The sequence below is a fragment of the Actinia tenebrosa genome, unplaced genomic scaffold, assembly GCF_029948245.1.
Source record: "Actinia tenebrosa isolate PJP-AT-01 unplaced genomic scaffold, QUT_ActTen_1.0 PGA_scaffold2__45_contigs__length_23673736, whole genome shotgun sequence".
NCBI classification, from domain to species: Eukaryota; Metazoa; Cnidaria; class Anthozoa; order Actiniaria; family Actiniidae; genus Actinia; species Actinia tenebrosa.
Window position 1 is genome coordinate 19,306,192 of NW_028292579.1, and position 18,667 is coordinate 19,324,858.

Genomic DNA, 18,667 nt, shown 5'->3' on the forward strand with positions numbered 1-18,667 from the left:
CAAAGAGACAGAACCCACCGAATGGATCAGCAGCATGGTCGTTGTAGCCAAACCTGGAAAGATACGAATCTGTTTGGATCCCAAAGATCTAAACAAAGCGATCAAACGACCCAAATACCAAATGCCTACGATGGACGAGATGCTACCCAGACTCGGCAAGGCCAAAGTCTTCACAACGTTAGACGCAAAGGATGGGTTCTACCAAATCGGTTTGGACGAAGCTAGCAGTAAGCTTACAACCTTTTGGACCCCATTTGGCCGTTACAGATATCTACGCATGCCTTTTGGCGTCAGCTCAGCCCCAGAGGAATTCGAAAGCACCCTACACGAGCGACTGGGAGACCTAGAAGGCGTGGAAGTGCTCCGCGACGATATGTTAGTGGTCGGTTACGGTGACACATTAGCAGAAGCCAACAAAAACCATGACGAAAATCTGCTACGTCTGCTCAAGAGAGCAAGACAGATCAACTTAAAGCTGAACAGCAAGAAGCTCATCATGCGGAGAAAAGAAGTGAAGTTCATGGGACACATCTTGTCATCCACCGGACTCAAGCCAGATCCAGATAAGGTCAAAGCAGTGACCGAAATGCCAAAGCCTACCAACAAGCAAGAGACACTCAGCCTACTAGGCTTTGTAAATTATCTCTTCAAGTTTCTCCCTCGACTATCAGAAGTCGCACTGCCTCTTCGTGAACTAACCACAAAGAATGCAAGATTTGTGTGGTCACGCCAGCACGACAAAGCCTTCTCAGAAGTTAAACAACTCGTGATTGCGCATCCAGTACTCAAGTACTATGACATGAGCGAAGAAGTCACTAACCAATGTGATGCTAGTGAGAAAGGCCTCGGAGCAACCTTGCTTCAAAACGGCCAACCAGTAGCGTTTGCATCCCGAACTCTCACACCAGTTGAGCAACGCTACGCACAAATCGAAAAAGAATGTCTTGCAATCGTCTTCGCTTGTGCAAAGTTCAGCCAGTACATCACACGGAGAGAGCTGATAACAGTAGAATCAGACCACAAACCTTTGCAAGCGATCTTCAAGAAATCCTTGTTAGCAGCACCCAGCAGGTTACAGAGGATGATATTACGCCTACAGCGATACAACCTGAACGCAACTTACAAGCCAGGACAACAAATGTACGTGGCAGATCACCTCTCACGAGCCTTCCTCGCAGACCAAGGAGAACCTGGAGACGAGTTCCAAGTGTTTGCGCTAGAACTAGAAGGAATCAACCCCCTCGACAATGTAAAGGTCACAAGTGAAAGGTTAGCGCAACTACAAAAAGCCACAGAGCAAGACCCTACAATGCAGTCACTTAAGAATACTATACTAATAGGATGGCCTGACGTACGTGACAAAGTACCAGTAGCTATCAGAGACTACTGGCATTTCCGAGAGGAACTGACACTCCACAACGGCATCTTATTCAAGAATCAACGCATCATCATACCTCGAGCCCTCAGATTTGAAGTAGTCGCGAGGTTACACTCAAGTCATCAAGGAATCGAGGCGTGTGCAAGGAAAGCACGAGATCGCGTTTACTGGCCAGCAATGAACCACGACATCGAAAATGCAGTAAAGGCTTGTCATGTGTGCTCAGAATATCAACCAAGTAACCCCAGCATGCCAATGCAGTCGCACGAAATACCCGACAGACCTTGGAGCAGACTAGGCACAGATCTTTTCACGCTGCAGAACAGAGACTATATAGTCTTGGTAGATTACTACTCAGACTACATAGAAATAAGTCCTCTGAAAGATACAACCTCAGCATCCATTACCAAGTTTCTGAAGGAACAGTTCAGTCGACATGGGATACCCGATGTGCTGGTATCCGACAACGGGCCTCAATACGTCAGCAACGAGTTTGCTGAATTCGCAAGAGACTGGGAGTTCAAACATGTCACCTCATCGCCATACCACCCAAAGTCAAATGGAAAGGCGGAATCAGCAGTGAAAGTAGCCAAGAGCCTGCTCAAGAAAGCCATGCAAGACCGTAAAGATCCGTGGTTAGCCTTGCTAGATTATCGGAATACCCCCACTCAAGGAATGCAGAGCAGCCCAGTACAGCGCTTGATGTCTAGGAGAACAAAGACACTAGTCCCCATAGCAACTAACCTTCTGTATCCCAAAGTAGCGGAAGGTGTGACAACCAAAATCCACCTTAAGCGCCAGAAAGCCAAAAGTCACTACGACAGACATGTAAAGGTCCTACCAGACCTAGAAATAGGCCAAGAGGTAAGAGTAGCGCCAAACCAGAGAGGCAAGCCCTGGGAAGTCGGGAACTGTAAAGAGAAACTCTCAGACAGGTCATACCTAGTTGAGTCGAACGGAGAGTTACTTCGCCGAAACAGACAGCTTTTAAAGCCCGTCGACGAAGCACCGAAAGAACCAGCAAGTGACACACAAGCATCACCAGAGGCAGACAGTGCAAGGACACCTCAAGTTCTACCTGCGTCAGAACCCGCGGTCAATCCACCTGTACTGCGAAGAAGTCAGAGAGTGGTTAAGAAACCTGATCGGTTTGCTTGACTACCGAACATTTATAGGACATTGATTTTGTTACAGTTGAACTTTAATATCCATATAATCATTTCGTAGTTTAGTCAGCCATTTTGTTTGGTCATTTATTTTTTTAAATCTTTAAAATCTTTCTATATCATCCCAGCCATGTATTTCAAACATTATAAAAGGGGAGATGTTACAATATTAGCTTACGCAGTTGTAATTAGATACTTAGAGAAGTGATTGTTTGATTAAAGACGCATAACTATTTCCCCACCAACACGAACACGTCTTGAAACACAGACCAATCACATTGCGCGAAAAAAAATCAGCCAATTAAAATTTTAGAAAACATCACGGTCACGGCACTGAGCTTTTCATAGTCATACGAAAAAGAAAGACCATAATGAATCATGTTCGCTATCTCAGAAAAAGTCTACAATCCCAGATGAACATGGATAATTAGGCCGCGTCATTTTAATTTTACGACCATTCTCGCACCCAGAGCTGAGCGTCAAGGGAGATTTATTGTATTATTATTTGAACGAATATTATTCATATTACAAAGTCTAAATACTCTATACCAATACTTGCAGAGCTGCTGTGTTTTCGATGTTTTGTGCATTTGTCATCAATATTTTAGTCGCCGTGGTCTTCTTTGTTGGCACAAACACGTCCATTGTATGTAGAAGGGTAGAAGACCTCGAGCTTTTTAAACACGTAAGTAACCTTAGATAAAAGCATATCTTTGTCGTAATATCAACACAATACCGTAAATCCTCTATTTAGCCTCCGGGGGGCTTATTTATTTCAGGCACGTTTGAGGGAGGGCTTATTGGAGAGGGGGGTCTTAATTGAGGGGGGGGGGGGGGCTTATTGATTTAGTCGAAAGACAGTATGTAATATGATTGTAACTCAGGATTAAACGGAAGCATTACTGTTGACCGTCTTACATAATCTGTAGTGATGTACATGGCATTTTTATTATTTGATTCACCTGTGTTAGTCTCTCGATTATTGTGAATAGCAAAACTAAAACACGGTAACATTAACAAAGCAAGCTAAAAAGAAATGTTCTGAACAACCAAGATTTTAATAAATCACCTTTAATCAGTACACGTGATTCTTTAGTTGTGAAATGGGAAGGGGGGGGGGGGGGGGCTAAAAAGAGAGGGAGGGCTTAACAAATTTCTTAATTTTAAAATTTCTTATTAGAGAGGGGGGCATATTTGAGAGGGGGGGCTAAATAGAGGATTTGCGGTTCTTAAGTTCTGAGTTCTCTGTTGCTCAGGGCTAGCTTCGATTTTGTGCAGAATATTCGTGTGTTCCAGTAAACGTCCATGGAATTTCAAAGTGTTTGTATTGTTGAAGTTGTGCATTCTTTAATCAATTTACCGTTGGTATTTGTGAATATGTAGACACTAATACGGGGCTTAACCTGAGCAAATGGGTCTGTGATCAAGAAACACAGCGGTCAATTGAAACTCGAAAATGGTCTATAGGGATCCGAAGAGCACAAGAGAAGGAAACTTATGTTTCTGTCCCGGCTCTGATATAAAAACACGGTTGACAGCCAATTAGTGCGCTTTATACATGTATCTCAAATATACGATATTCATTTACAACTGCGCCCAAACCATTTAACAGAAATTGTTCTCATATTATATATCTTTAGACTCGAATTTAGAGTTTCCATCGCTGTATAATAGGTCGAGTGGTTCTCAGACAAAAATCAATAATTAAGTTCTCACCTTAATCTGATGAATTAGCCATTAATTCCGAGGTTAAAAGTCCTTTTTTTCACGAGGGTAGCACTTAATAGCCAGTGGCTAACAAACCTGTGGCCCTCATTCCATGATCGAATTGGAATTTAGGAGTTGATTTTTGCGGAGGGAGGAAAACCGGATAACCCGGAAAACCCTCGAAGCACATGAGAGAACCAACTACTCACATACGAAACCGTGCATGTCGGGACACGAACCCGGCGGCACTCTAGCTCGGGTCGCATTGGTGTGAGGTTAGCGCTCACACCTCTACGCCACCCGTGCTTCCCAAATAAAAGACTGGGTCGAGTCGGATTTGCATTGCATCGTGGGACTGTTTCAGGGGACAAAATAGTCGCCATCTTGGAAATACGTCCGCTAAAACAAAATGCACTGCAATAGACAGTCACTGCAATACCAACTCGACCTCAACCTCATACGAACGTTATTTTCAGACCATTGATAACCCTGATGTGATGAAACCACTGACTTTGACCTATAAGAATAAAGCACTTGAGGTTATCGTCAACGATGTATTAAGGTAAGTCATTTTTGAGCCTGAAAAAAAAATTAAGATGATCTCTTTGATCTCTAGTTGTTTTACGAGAGGCTAGAAGAGAGTCTATAAAATTGGGTCATTTTTGTCCCCCACCCCACCCCCCTGTAGGTCGAAAACATTAGCTTTTCTTGTCACTCCTTTCTGCTTGTCGCCTCACTAGCAGGGACTCCGAAGCAAATATTTGGCTAACATTAATGACTGGAAGACTAAAATATGGGTTGTTTCGGAAGCCCGGGTCTCGTAGCGGTCAGAACACCCGCCTCTCACAAATGTGACGCTCGGGTTCGGGTCCCGGACTCGGTGTCGTATGTGAGTAGAATTTACAGTTGGTTTTCACCTGTGCTTCGAGGGGTTTTTCTCCGGATTCTCCGGTTTCCTCCCTACACAAAAAATGAACCTCTAAATTCCAATTCGATGTTAGGAGATATTGTCGATAGGGTTAACTTTATATCTCCTTTCCCACTGTAATGCGAATAAATTGGGAATACATGTTTACCTATTTAAAGATGTTGTACGATAGAGATGGCAACCATTTATGACAGTAGACAGAACAATAGAGCCTTTAATTTCCATGGGAAACTGAATTCTCGCCTCATGTAAGGGAATCAAGAATCCGGAATCCACGACATGTTAGGTTTTTGAATCCGGAATCCAGCACTCTGGAATCCGGAATCAAGGCCTTAGAATCCGGAATTCAGTTTATAATGGAATCCGGAATCAAACCTTTTGGAATCCGGAATCAAACCTTTTGGAATCCGGAATCCGCTACTTTGAAATTCAAAGTATATACACTCAAATGCTATGGTCTCGACCTAGAGTGAACCGATGTAGCCCCTCCCCCAATGTGTAATATGTCCACCAAGAATATCTGTCATCGGATGCTGATTTAATTGATAGACGATTCAAATATAATTTTCAGAGAGAGTATCTGAAATTTAACGATATGGAATCCGGAATCCGCAATGCAAAAGTTTTGGAATTCGTAATCCAGAGTCTCGGAATCCGGAATCCAGCTCTTGGAATCCGGAATCCACCATAAGTCCGGATTCCCTTACATGGGGCGAGAATTCTCCTCCTGTAATGGCTGCCATCACGTGATAGTTGTTTTTTTTTTTTGTTGGACTAGTAGTTCCCGTAGCCCAGTCCCTTCTCTTCCTTGGACTAAAGTATCCCTTATTACTAGTGAAAATACTCTTAATGTTTCCTTTTCATACTTAGTCAATGTGAAGAGAACAAAGCACCTTGGACTGTACTTAAGATGGATAATCTCTTCAATCTTTCATCGATACAAAACTACAGAGATGTATGTACTACTTATAAACACAACAGACCTATGGGATATTCGTTCGTTCGTTCGTTCGTTCGTTCGTTCGTTCGTTCGTTCTTTCTTTCTTTCGCTATTTCGTTTGTTTGTTTGTTTGTCCCTTCAACTACAGAGATGTATGCACTACTCTGTCTATAATTTATTTCTTTCTTTCTTTCTCCACAGAAAATTCCCGATTTGGATGAAGTCTTTAAAGACATAAACAAGACTGTTTCAGACACGTCTGTGTTGACAGACAAAGCAAAGAAAAGCATCAACGACTCGCTTGATGCTGGAGTGCAGAATATCAACTTCACTGAATACTCGCAACAGGTAGGAGTCTCTCTAGTGGGACGGTACGTATTATGGGTGTCATGTGCTGCTACGGCGCTGTCCCGTCTCACCGTTGTCCCGTCTCACCGCTGTCCCGCCTCACCGCTGTGTAGGTTATGGCGTCCCTGGGGACACGGATTCGATTCTCAACTGGGCCGCATATTTTTGGGGTGCATGCATATTATGTCATAGCCTCCCTGTTGGAATTGGTTGAAGATGATAAAACATTCCACATTAGCTTCTCTTGTTAGATCAACCAACATGGCGGTTGTTTCATTGTTATTTATATCTCAAGGAAATTTAAACATGTGGAATTTGTTTGATGTTGTTCTGTCACTTACCACGAAGCTCCACGAGGGTTTTTCTTCAGGTTCTCTGGTTTTCCTTCCTTTGTAAAAAATCGACTTGTGATTTGAATGTATTGTGTTGTAAATAACGTAAGTAGTTTGACCTACAAAAATAAAGCAGTTGAAGTGTTCTTTAACAATATGTAAGTCAATTTTGAGCCTGCAAAGAAAATGATGATGATGAGAGGCTAGAAAAGACTCTTTAAAAATGGGGCATTTTTGTATGTATTTTGATATATTCTAAAAATATTGCCACCAGAACAAAGTCGCGTACGAAAGAAAAAAGACTTAAAGATTTTCAACATCTTCGACGGCGACGTCAACCGGAAAAGTGAATAACTTCTCTTTGGGGTTCTGTTCACTGGAGATTTCATTCAAAACATTGTCAGTAAAGTCAACTCATCCACAAGGAAGACAGACTTTGAAGACGCCCGGACCCTAAAGTGAAGTTATTTACACTTCCGGTTGAAGTCGCCTTCATAGATTTTGCAAATCTTAAAGTCCCTAATGAATGGGAGGGAGGGAGGGAGGGAGGGAGGAAAATCCAGCTCCCTCGTGTATCCCTCGGGCTAATGATTTAAGAACTTGAGTTTTCTTTTTTTAGACTGATAAAGGAATAGTCCAAGTATCCCTGACCAGCTTTGCTGAGAATATCACAAGAGTAGCCAAAAAGACAACAGGGGTAAGTCATGTGACCATATGTTTGGACTTGCTAAAGAGATATTTAACCAACTAATTGTTATCGTCCCCGTCCACTTTGTATAATCAATAGAATACTCATAAAGGACTTTGTGATTTGATTTTATCTCATTCTCGTTCCCAGAGCCTGCGCTTTAAAAATCGCCAGACAGTGGAAGGCAAAGCCCTTCCGCTGGTTGACAAAAGCGCAGGCTCTGGGAGCGAGAATGAATTTTATCATCAAATGATTCACTTGGGCTCCCTATGCCCCAAGTGTCACCGGGCATGATAAACTCATTACCCTACAGCTCATAGATATCGTTTTCCCGTAGAACGTAAAGACCAAGCTACAAGGCACAGCAGACACGTTGGTGAACTTCGACACTAACACTGTACAACCAGCACAACAGAAATCAGTAAGAACATTAATTTTTTTCATTCATTATTGGAAATTCATTACCAATGTGACCCGGGTTCAAGTCCTAACGTTATCGGTGTCGTATGTGAGTAGAGTTGTTTGTTAGTTCTCTCCTGTGCTTCAAGAGTTTTTCTCCATGTTCTCCGGTTTTCCTCCCTCCTCAAAAATCAACTACTAAATTCCAATAGACCCTCTTTTCGAGTTCCAAATTACCGCTGTGTTTCTTGATTACAGACTCATTTACTCAGGGTTAGCCTCGATTTTGTGAAGAATATTTAAGGTATTCCAGTCAAGTCCGTCAAGTTTCAAAGTGTTCGTATTGTTGAAGTTGTGCATTCTTTACTTTACCGTTGGTATTTGCGAGTAATTAGACGCTGATACGAGGCTAAGCCTGACATCGGGTAGAATTCTATTGTTCTATGCGACATGAACTTACAGTTGAGAGATTTTCAAAGATCGGTATAATTTCACGAATACATTATAGGATATGCATCATTAACTTATTTTCCGTTAACACTGATTGGCTAGACCAAAGACAAAGAACTGTCAAACGCAAATGATTGACAGCATTGAACTCCCTTGAGTCATATCAGGGTAAACATTTTGATTGACATCACTTGATACATAGTTAATATTAACTATTCTTGATATGACCAGGAAAAATTATTCGAATGATAGTTAAAGTCTCAATGAGTGATCACAGGAATGACTTGTTGTGTTTTTCTTGACAACCGATCGGAAGTCGAGAAGTAAACTAAAGCGACTTTATTTGGGTTAAAGTTAACCATTTCCCATATGAAAACTTTTCGACTTCTTAAGTGATTGTAGAAATATGAGCTAAATCATCAACTCTTTGAAAAATCTTCATACTTCAGTTCGTTCATATAGGCAAACTTTAAATAGCATTTAATGGCAAAGATATGCGATTTTCACGTTATTTTTTTCGGATCTTGCAAGTGGAACTCCAGTTCTACAAAAGCCGTATGGAAACTTTTTAAGTTAAGTGCTTCTTCATGCCAGAAATAAGCGTTTTTGATGACAACTACGGGCATTTTGGCCTATTTTCTTTGTAAATGAGCGCGAGCAGTCGAGCTGAACATTTGAATTTGGCGCTTTTGAGCTCATGAATGTCCCGGATGTGACGCCCCATTCTGCCCGATGAGTAAATGAGTCTGTAATCAAGAAACACAGCGGTAATTTGGAACTCGAAACTGGACTATTCGATCTTTGAGCTTTCACCTAGTTGAAGTCTAGTTGTGATTGTCCCACGCTGTGATAAAACAGCTAAAGCTTGATACATTTTTTTTAGATTTATCAACTAACTAAAGAAATGAGACTCATTCATCCCCATAAGATGATTTGTCATTCTTTTAGAATCAATGAAATAAACTTGGGCACTCGGCTAATTCAGACAATTTTGTGAAGAGATTCTAGCTAAAATAGATTCATTTGAAGCCCTAGTAAGCAGACGTACAATGACTGATAGTGCAGTTTTCGTATGACTGTGAAAAAATCACGGCACGAACACGGCCATGACACGGCAAGGGATACGCCAGACCAATCACATTGCACGAGAATTTACTCTCCATCCAATCAAATACCCGGAACACGGCATAAACACGGCGCGGACACGGTCACGCCAAGATCACGGCACTTTTAGACCAATCATATTGCGCGTGAAAAATCAGCCAATTAAAATTCTAGGAAGTATCACGGTCATGTCACTGCACGTCACGCTTACGGCACTGAGCTTTTCACAGTCATACGAAAACTGCACTATATACACCTATTTAAAAAACCGCTGTCTGAGACACGGAGTATAGCTCGCTGCAAATTGTAACATATTAACGGCCCCAATTCAAAATAACAAATCCAGGATCCCTTAACTTCCTACCTTCTTTATGACTTTGCAACTCAAGACTAAACCACAATCAAACAGAGAAATTAATTAGTGGTTTTGAACCATTTACAAGAGAGTAAAAAAGACTTAAAGATGGCGGACTTGACACCACAAACATGGCGGTGACGATTTACCGAATGAGAAATATGGGACTCTAATGATTGTTAGCTGCACGGCTGCTAATAGCGTCGTAGTATGTAGCCCGTAAAGTCCTCCACTGGTCATAAATGTAAAGCGCATTGAGACAATGTGAAATGCGCTATATTCTACTCTTCCCAGTAGACCGAGGTAGTTGTGATTTTTTAATCGCCTTCGTAGCGTCTGTTATGTTATCCGCAAGTACATTTCTAATCGACCACGTGATGCCAATGTTGTACCACGTGGACATGTTTTTTACACCACGTGGTCAAAATTCAGTCAAGTTTTAATCACGTGGTGTAAAAAACTTGTCCTCGTGGTACAACATTGGCATCACGTGGTCGATTTGAAATGTACTTGCAGATAACATAACAGACGCTACGAAGGCGATTAAAAAATCACAACTACCTCGGTCTACTGGGAAGAGTAGTAAAAACTTACCAATTTAAGAATGAAATATGTGGTATATGAAAGAATTATACTTTCTTGTGTTCCAGGAACGTCTTAAAAAACTTGTTAATAAACTTCAGATTGAAGCCAACAACATTGTGGTAAGTTTGTCACACTTAATCAAGGGCCCATAAGGGACAGAAAGGGACTCTTGCGACTGTCCTTCACATATCTTAATTTATGGAAATTTATTTTAAGATATGCGGACGCCTTTTGAATAACTTCCGCTTCAAACGGCTGATAAATCAACTGCAGGATTCAAAGACAGTCGATTTTTAAGCTTTTGAATTATTTAAAAATACTAGTTTCTAATTAGAACATCAGAAATCTTTGAAGCCTGCCAATTTGGAAAGGGATACTGATAGGAATAATGATACTGATAAGACGGTCATCTTGAATTATCGGATGCCGCGAGAGAACAAACGTAGAAACATTATAATGCATAGAGTGGCGAATAATTTAATTTAAAGTCTTGGTTTTTAACATATTGTTCCAACTGACAGGGCAGAAAAACGGGTTCTACTTTCGACGTTTATGCGTTAATAAGCTTTATATTTCATAAACAGGCTCTTTTGGGGCTGATTAACAAAATACCAAAATTTGGGGAAATTTAAGGAATGCGTTTTTGAGATATAACGCCCTGAACGTTGAGAGAGATGATATTTTGATCAGCACAAAAACTAACATTTTCGCTAATGCCTCGAAAGTAGACTTGCTCGAGGTTAGCAGAATTTTGTGAAAAGTTTAATGCACAAGAGACACGAATGAAACACTAAACGTTTTTTAGCATGAATGAGAGATAAAGTAAAAAATTGCGAAAGTAGCAGCCTTGTCGTTTTTCTGCTCTGTCGTTCCAAATTCAATTGCTTTTTAGATTAAAGTTAGTATATAAAAGACTCTTTTAAAAAGACATCGTGACGGCTGTGCAGTCTAGAAAATCACTTTTCCAATGACTTGCTTCCTATGCATTCCATAATATCTTACTGCGGTTTTCCATATTCTGGAAACTCCAACATTCCAACGGCTTGTCGTGAAATTGGTTTTTCACTGCCGCAATTCAAGAACATAAAAGGTACCGACTGATTATTTTTGATTGACGGCAGCGAAAAACCAAATTTCAACGTGCAGCTTGAAACTACCGAGTTGCAGAATATAGAAAACCGCAGTAATACAGCAATATAATTCAAGATGGCCGCCGTGCACGGTAATAGTAAGGCCAATTTTACTATAGACCCCTCGCATGTGACGTCAAGACAGCTCGATCTGGGGGACAAAACACTAAAGAATTCCAATTTTTCTGGTCCTATGCTTCCAAAAATCTGATGCATGGACGCAAAGATTTCAATAGATCGGACAAGCAGCAGCAACAAGGCAAGACTTTATTGTTAAATATAAGTTTTTTCTTTCTTGTTTAGAATGGTGTGGACAAAATTGGTAATGATTTAGTTAAGATTGAGAAATTTATCGTAGATGACGCCGTAAGAATAGCAGTACAGGTACGTACTATACGCCATTAATGGTTCTGTCATGATTTATAAAATGTTATTGAACCCTGAAACAACCTCTGGGCTGATCTAAGTCAGGGCACGGCTAACTCACAGATAGAACCCGGAAACAATATAAGTCAGATATAAGTCAGGGCATGGCTAATTAACTGGCAGATAGAACCCTGAAACAACCTCTGGGCTGATCTAAGTCAGGGCATGGCTAACTCATAGATCAAACCCTGAAACAACCTCTGGGCTGATCTAAGTCAGGGCACGGCTACCTCACAGATTGAACCTTTAACAACCTCTGGGCTGATCTAAGTCAGGGCACGGCTAACTCGCAGAGAGAATAAAGGTAGACTCCTAACAAACTCGAACTGAACAACACCGAACACCAGACTATACTACCACCATGTTTCCCTTCATACTGGGTTGCCTGTGGCAGTCCAGTCTAAAAATGCGTTGCGTTTCTCCGTATTTTTCTGGGTCAGTAAATGCCAAAATTGTGCAATAGTACCGACCTAGTGTTCTTCACGGCACTACCCAAGAATCCTTTGCGGATATATGATACCGATACTGTGTTAAGTGTGATTTATATTCAAGTGACAGTTGCCAATCAATGTCTAATTTATCAAAGTGATTGATTAGGGGCGGGGCTGCAATTCACGTGTCGAAAATTAATGTCTACGCATATTCTTTTTTTCGTTAGTTGCCAAAAATTCAAGGCTCAATGCAGGATTAGGAATTACTCGTGTGTATAAACTGACCAAGAAAGTTCAAGATGCCGTGAAAAGTCTTTCTTTTATTTGTGTACTCAAATTTTTAATTTAGCTTCTCAAAGCAAAAGCTCTAACTTAAACTATAGGAAAATAAGACTTCAAATCTTCCCGTGAGTGAACAAATTCCATTTCAATTTCCCGTGGTACTGATCGCCTTCACTTTGCTTTAAGTCATTTTTACTCTCCAGATTCTTTGCTTGAGATCTAATAATGCTAGCGCTATAAACGATTATAGAAAGCTTAAATAGGTTTGTTCGAGTTTTAAGTTTGGTTTGTGCTTTCGTGTGGATTGAGCTGGATTTTTAAAAATAGATGGAACTGCCGGCCATTTAATTGAAATTTTTACTCTTTGAAAATACTACAATGAAATACTTCTTTTCCCCCCAGGGATTTTCCTCTACTAGATTTCAATTTGACGGATTTGGGTAGACAAGAATAGGTTAGTCAAAATAGAAAAGTTTCACTATTCTATTTTCTATTACTTCAAATAAAAAATAAATAAATAAGAAAAAAAGGGGGGAAAAATAGAATAAAAAGGAAAAAAAAAAAAAAAAAAAAAAAAAGAAAAGAAAAAAGGAAGAAAAAAGGTCACCCATCCAAGTGCAAACCCTCCTCAAACGAGCTTGACTCAGTATCTTGAACGACAGCGATTTATCCACTGGACCACGGTTCCAGGTGAATCAGCATAACAATAGCCGTGAAAACAATGCACCGAATAGACTAGACTTTTTAACATTAAATTGTCAACCGATTCCGTGCGTGGCAGAGATGCAAGGGATTAGCCGATATGGTCTGGGGGCCGGCTGGTCTCTCCCCTGATGCTTCGGCTAGAACATTTTCTTGCGTAATTCGTACAACCAAGGGCAGAAGGATTTAATCGCCGTCAGGTCCGAAGTCCATACGCCGCCTCAGCTCTGCGGATGTCTCGGGGGTATGGCAAAGTAGAATCGTATTTTTTGAATTTCTTTTGGTGGGTTCAAATCCCATCTTATCCACACAAGATTTTTCTTTTTTTTTTTTGAAATCCATTTTTTATAAGATTTAAATCTTCAACAATAAGGCAATCGTTTTTGAGAAAAAAGATCTATTCCTAGTCGGTTGCTTATAAGCCTGTATAAGTTCGATCAGACGTTATCAGTCATATGAGCAATATCGATCCGCGAAAACTTGAGCTATGCTTTCTTAGTTTGCTGACAATACCATTTACTGCACTTGGATCTCTATATCACATGCCCGCAAAGGACTAGTGGCTGGTGCCGTGAACACTTCTGGGTACTGGATGATTCTGACTGAGAACATTGGAATATTTGATATTGTTGCGTCATCTATGGCGCAAAATCAAATTTACAAGTAATGTGACATAACGCAATACTATTTATTCTATAGGCTGAAAAAGGGCAGAACCTGCAATCATTTAAATGTTATGTAGAGAACACCATTCTAGTTTCCATGAAACATTCCATTTTCTTTTGGCTAACATTGCAAACTTCTTCAGCTGTACTACTCCTCTGTGCATGATACAGGCAACCCAGTGAACGCCTATAGAGCGTTCTGTTAACATATATAATAGTTATAACATTTTTTATCCAACGAAAGAAAATATAATTCAATAGTTCGTTAATGTTTCCTTGTGTGAACTATTTTGACAGGGTGTCACAAAGCATACTGATAATATATTGAACGACGTCGATCAGTTGTTAGATCACGTGATCAATCAGGTAGGCAAAGCCCCTCTGTGTTCATTGGTGGATTTATTACTCATTACGCATACAGGTCCATTATGATGTAGGTCGTTGTATGCCCATCCATAACATGTACCATTCACTAACATCTTACTTATTACACATACAGGTCCGTTATGATGTAGGTCGCTGTAGGCCCATCCATAACATGTACCATTCATTAACTTTTTACTTATTACATATACAGGTCCGTTATGATGTAGGTCGCTGTAGGCCCATCCATGACGTGTACCATTCATTAACGTTTTACTTATTACATATACAGGTCCGTTTTGATGTAGGTCGCTGTAGGCCCGTCCATAACATGTACTCTTCAATCACATCCAATGTTTGTTCAGACTACTTTGGAAACCTTGTAAGTATTCCGCAACGGAACTTTTTTAGAGCAGTATTCTTAATAGTAGGAAACAGTACGAAGCCGTAATTACGCGTTGTGCTTGGATTAATTACAGCAAGACAATGAGAAGCCATTTCAATGTTACGGCAAGCTGTACTGTATACGAGCTGTGTAGCTGTCGTTATACCATCACTAAGAAACCCTGCTCTACGGCATGTTGTACGGTGTACGTGCTGTAAGTCAGTACCTTATGTTTGCCACTTATACCATAACCACTTTACGGTATCGCCGTACCGTGTCACGTAATGTAAGTCCAACAACTTACCTCATTAACATTGTGTCCCTTCTTTAGACCATCGTTGTGGCATTGTTTCTTAATGTCTAGGAATTGGTCCCAGTAGCTTAGGTTTTCTTACTGTTGCTTTATTACGGCCAACAGAACGCATCGTGGATTGGTTTTGGGCTCTGTGCACTCTTCTCTTATTTGATCATTATCCTTACCTTACGTGCTGCCAAGCACTTCCGTAGATCTCACCAAAATGATGTTAGAGATTCAGGTTAGATCAGTAGTCCCCTTCACAGTTCCCTGAGCCATCTTGAAAGGTAGCCGTGCCTCTACATCGAGGGTACAGACGAACGGTGAGCTTGCAATGATAGATATATATGAATAATTGTCCAAGGTATTAAAAAAGGTCTCTATCATTGCAAGCTCGCCGTTCTTCGTGCTTCGATGCAAAGGCACAGCTACCTTTCAAGATGGCGTAGAGAGCTGTGAAGGGGACTATCAGCATCAAATACGAATGACAGCAGAGGAGTGTTTATTTAGCACTCGGATTGACTGACAAAATGATTTCAGACCACGTGTTTTACTCTCCCGTGAGACTAAAATTCTTTGTTTGAGTCGTAGCCATATTCATGTGTTTTTTCATGTGCAACCGTTAAACAAAGTAATGATACTCAAGGGATTGACACATGGTCTGTATCGATAAAACATTAGGTGGAAAGTGTATTATGTAGACCCCTTGCATGTCACGTCAAAGCAGCTCGATCTGGGGGACAAAACAAAAGAATTCCAATCTCTCGTTTTGTCCCCTAGTTGCATTCCAGAGCGATGCAAGGGGTCTATAGCATTACTAACACGGCTAACTCACAGATCAAACCCTGAAACAACCTCTGGGCTGATCTAAGTCAGGGCACGGCTAACTGACAGATCGAACCCTGAAACAACCTCTGGGCTGATCTAAGTCAGGGCACGGCTAACTCACAGATAGAACCCGGAAACAATATAAGTCAGATATAAGTCAGGGCATGGCTAATTAACTGGCAGATTGAACCCTGAAACAACCTCTGGGCTGATCTAAGTCAGGGCACGGCTAACTCACAGATAGAACCCGGAAACAATATAAGTCAGATATAAGTCAGGGCATGGCTAATTAACTGGCAGATTGAACCCTGAAACAACCTCTGGGCTGATCTAAGTCAGGGTATGGCTAACACACAGATTGAAGCCTGAAACAACCTCTGGGCTGATCAAGGCTAACACACAGATCGAAACGTGAAACTACTAAAGCTAATCTTGTCTAACTGATTCATCTTATCGTGTTTTAGGTCATGGTACCGATCTTTTACAAATGGCAACTTCTCTCTAACCATCCTTCTCCTACTAACACCGTGTGTAAGCTGCTTTTAATAATTATAGTAATAGTAACAATACACTCTTATTCCAACCAATGTCTAATGTAGTATTCTACAGGGGAAAAAATTGAGAAAAATGGCCAGCATTTAGTAATACTAGTTACAACAATAACACTCAAATACCTTACCTGACGTCATCATCATTAACATATTGGAAGACTTAGAGACGCATCACTCAATTCAAGAAATATTTTACCAATCAACTATTTACTTTATGCAGAACCAGTACTGAATGTATTGTCAAAGGGTTCATTTGCACTTTAACAATATAGCCAACGCGTGGTCTTCTATCGTTGTGCCAATTTTCATGCTTGTAACCAAAACCAAATTCTGAGCCATGTTCCTGCACACAGCACGCGCGCGCGTTTCTCTCTTTACAATTAATCATTGATTAATACTCGCTTAAAACTCGTTTAGTACTCGTTTAATATTCGTTTAATACTCGTTTAATACTCGTTTAATACTCGTTTAGTACTCGTTTAATACTCGATTAATACTCGTTTAGTACTCGTTTAGTACTCGTTTAATGCTCGTTTTATATCTCGACAGACAAGTGGGACGACAACGTCGAGATGCCGTGGGAGTCAGGTTTCGAAATGAATGAGCCAAAACATCAGCTGATCGGGACATGATGTTACCAAGGAAACACTTCAAGTTTTTTTTTGTAATGTAAAATATGGCGGACGTGATTGTCCTTTTTCATTTGACGTCATACCCGCCATGTTGGTTGACTTGAACAAAAAGATTTGGTATTGGTTTTATTTTGTCATGTCATCCAACATAGCGGCCATGTCTTTCACTTAGTTACCATGATGCTTTGCGTGCCCCATTTCAGTTAGATCGGGAGAAGTACAGCAGCTGATTCGATTAACTTCAAAAAGGATTTCTTACTAAAAATTGAATATCACAGTCGGTATTGCTGCGACAGAGGTTGAAATGTTGTTAAAGTATTGGCTACAATAGGCCTCTTTCTTGTTCAATACAAACCTGTTTTTGATTCCATATAAAGTCATTTAAACACGTTTGAACGGTTGCAAACGATTTGATAAACCTGCAGAAATGGGTCGGTATTCGAGATCAAAGCGTTAAATCTACTGAATAATAAATTGGGGGAAAAATCGTCGACCCCGCTCGAGCTATTTTTGGGCTAGTTTAAATTCTCTTTTCACCGAAAAGATTTGAACCACTATTCCCTTACGGGAAGTAATATTACAAAAAATATATATATGACTGTAAGAATTTGAAAATAATTTCGTCTGATTCTCTTGAAAATATTATAGCGCTTGAATGCTGCACTATTCGTTCAAAAACTATAGATAAGAATAATTCCATTTGGAAATCGTTTCTAATCCGAAATTTTTATGATTTGTTATCCGAGAAAACTTATACACGTCTCAAAATTATAATAACTTAATTTTTAAACATTTTATAAGTCTTTTTTATAATAACAATATATGGGGATATTTAATGCCGAATTTAAAAAGGTATAAAATAATTATTATTTATTTATAATTAATCGCTTCATACACGTTTTATACATGTACAAGATTTCCAAATTAATTTTTGGTGATAAATAATGAAGTAGGTCGTAAACGAGATAAAATATTATTCAATAAATATTCAGATAAAATGAGATGAATAAATTGAAAAAAAAAACCTTAGCAATTTGAACCTTCATTAATAGTTTGACGAGTCTCATCTTTTACAATTGTAAAATAATTGGAATAGTACGCGCGCTACGATTGGTCAAAAACTATGTTTGATGAGGGTATCAAAACACGCTCGCGTCATCCTTTACAAATACATCAGAATAATACGATACTTTTTTCCGTTTTTGTTATTTTATAAAACAGATCAAAACACAGTTTTACGTGTTTGATACTCTGATCAAAACACGCGGGTTGAGAACACGAGACGGCGTAGGAAACCACGACGCGTATTAATCAAAATTCAAAGAGGTTTCAGTGCTCGCTCGCGACAAAATAGGATTTTGGTGGACTTCAATCAATGTGTGCCCATGACATTTATAGAGTTTTAGATTTACATTCACGGCAAACAATTTTCAAACGGCTTTCAATTCCTCATTTTTTTCTCGATGTAGTTGTCTCTTCGAGTTTTCCCCTTTCATTTCTTTGTGAATACCCCGGATTTCAAAGTTTTTTTATCTCCCAACCGCCAACCGGTTGGCGATGTTGGCCGAGCATCGGAATTTCATGTGAGGTCTTGTCT

At 40.1% G+C, this 18,667-nt stretch overlaps 1 protein-coding gene across 3 annotated transcripts in view; it reads left to right on the forward strand.

The window, feature by feature from the left end:
* The window catches only part of LOC116296888 (prominin-1-A), a 30,813-nt gene extending 12,704 nt beyond the window's left edge, over positions 1-18,109 (forward strand). The window contains exons 12-24 of one of the 3 annotated variants that reach the window (XM_089034510.1): positions 3,106-3,229; positions 4,728-4,813; positions 6,050-6,134; positions 6,321-6,467; positions 7,419-7,496; positions 7,825-7,908; positions 10,446-10,499; positions 11,814-11,894; positions 14,314-14,382; positions 14,672-14,761; positions 15,183-15,300; positions 16,352-16,418; positions 16,988-18,109. In XM_089034510.1, coding sequence (XP_088890636.1) covers positions 3,106-3,229; positions 4,728-4,813; positions 6,050-6,134; positions 6,321-6,467; positions 7,419-7,496; positions 7,825-7,908; positions 10,446-10,499; positions 11,814-11,894; positions 14,314-14,382; positions 14,672-14,761; positions 15,183-15,300; positions 16,352-16,392 — 1,057 coding nt within the window. In that variant the 3' untranslated portion in view covers positions 16,393-16,418; positions 16,988-18,109. The remainder of the gene's footprint in view (positions 1-3,105; positions 3,230-4,727; positions 4,814-6,049; positions 6,135-6,320; positions 6,468-7,418; positions 7,497-7,824; positions 7,909-10,445; positions 10,500-11,813; positions 11,895-14,313; positions 14,383-14,671; positions 14,762-15,182; positions 15,301-16,351; positions 16,419-16,987) is intronic. The other 2 variants (XM_089034511.1, XM_089034508.1) reach the window with 2 other exon arrangements.
* The last annotated feature ends 558 nt before the right edge of the window (positions 18,110-18,667 follow it).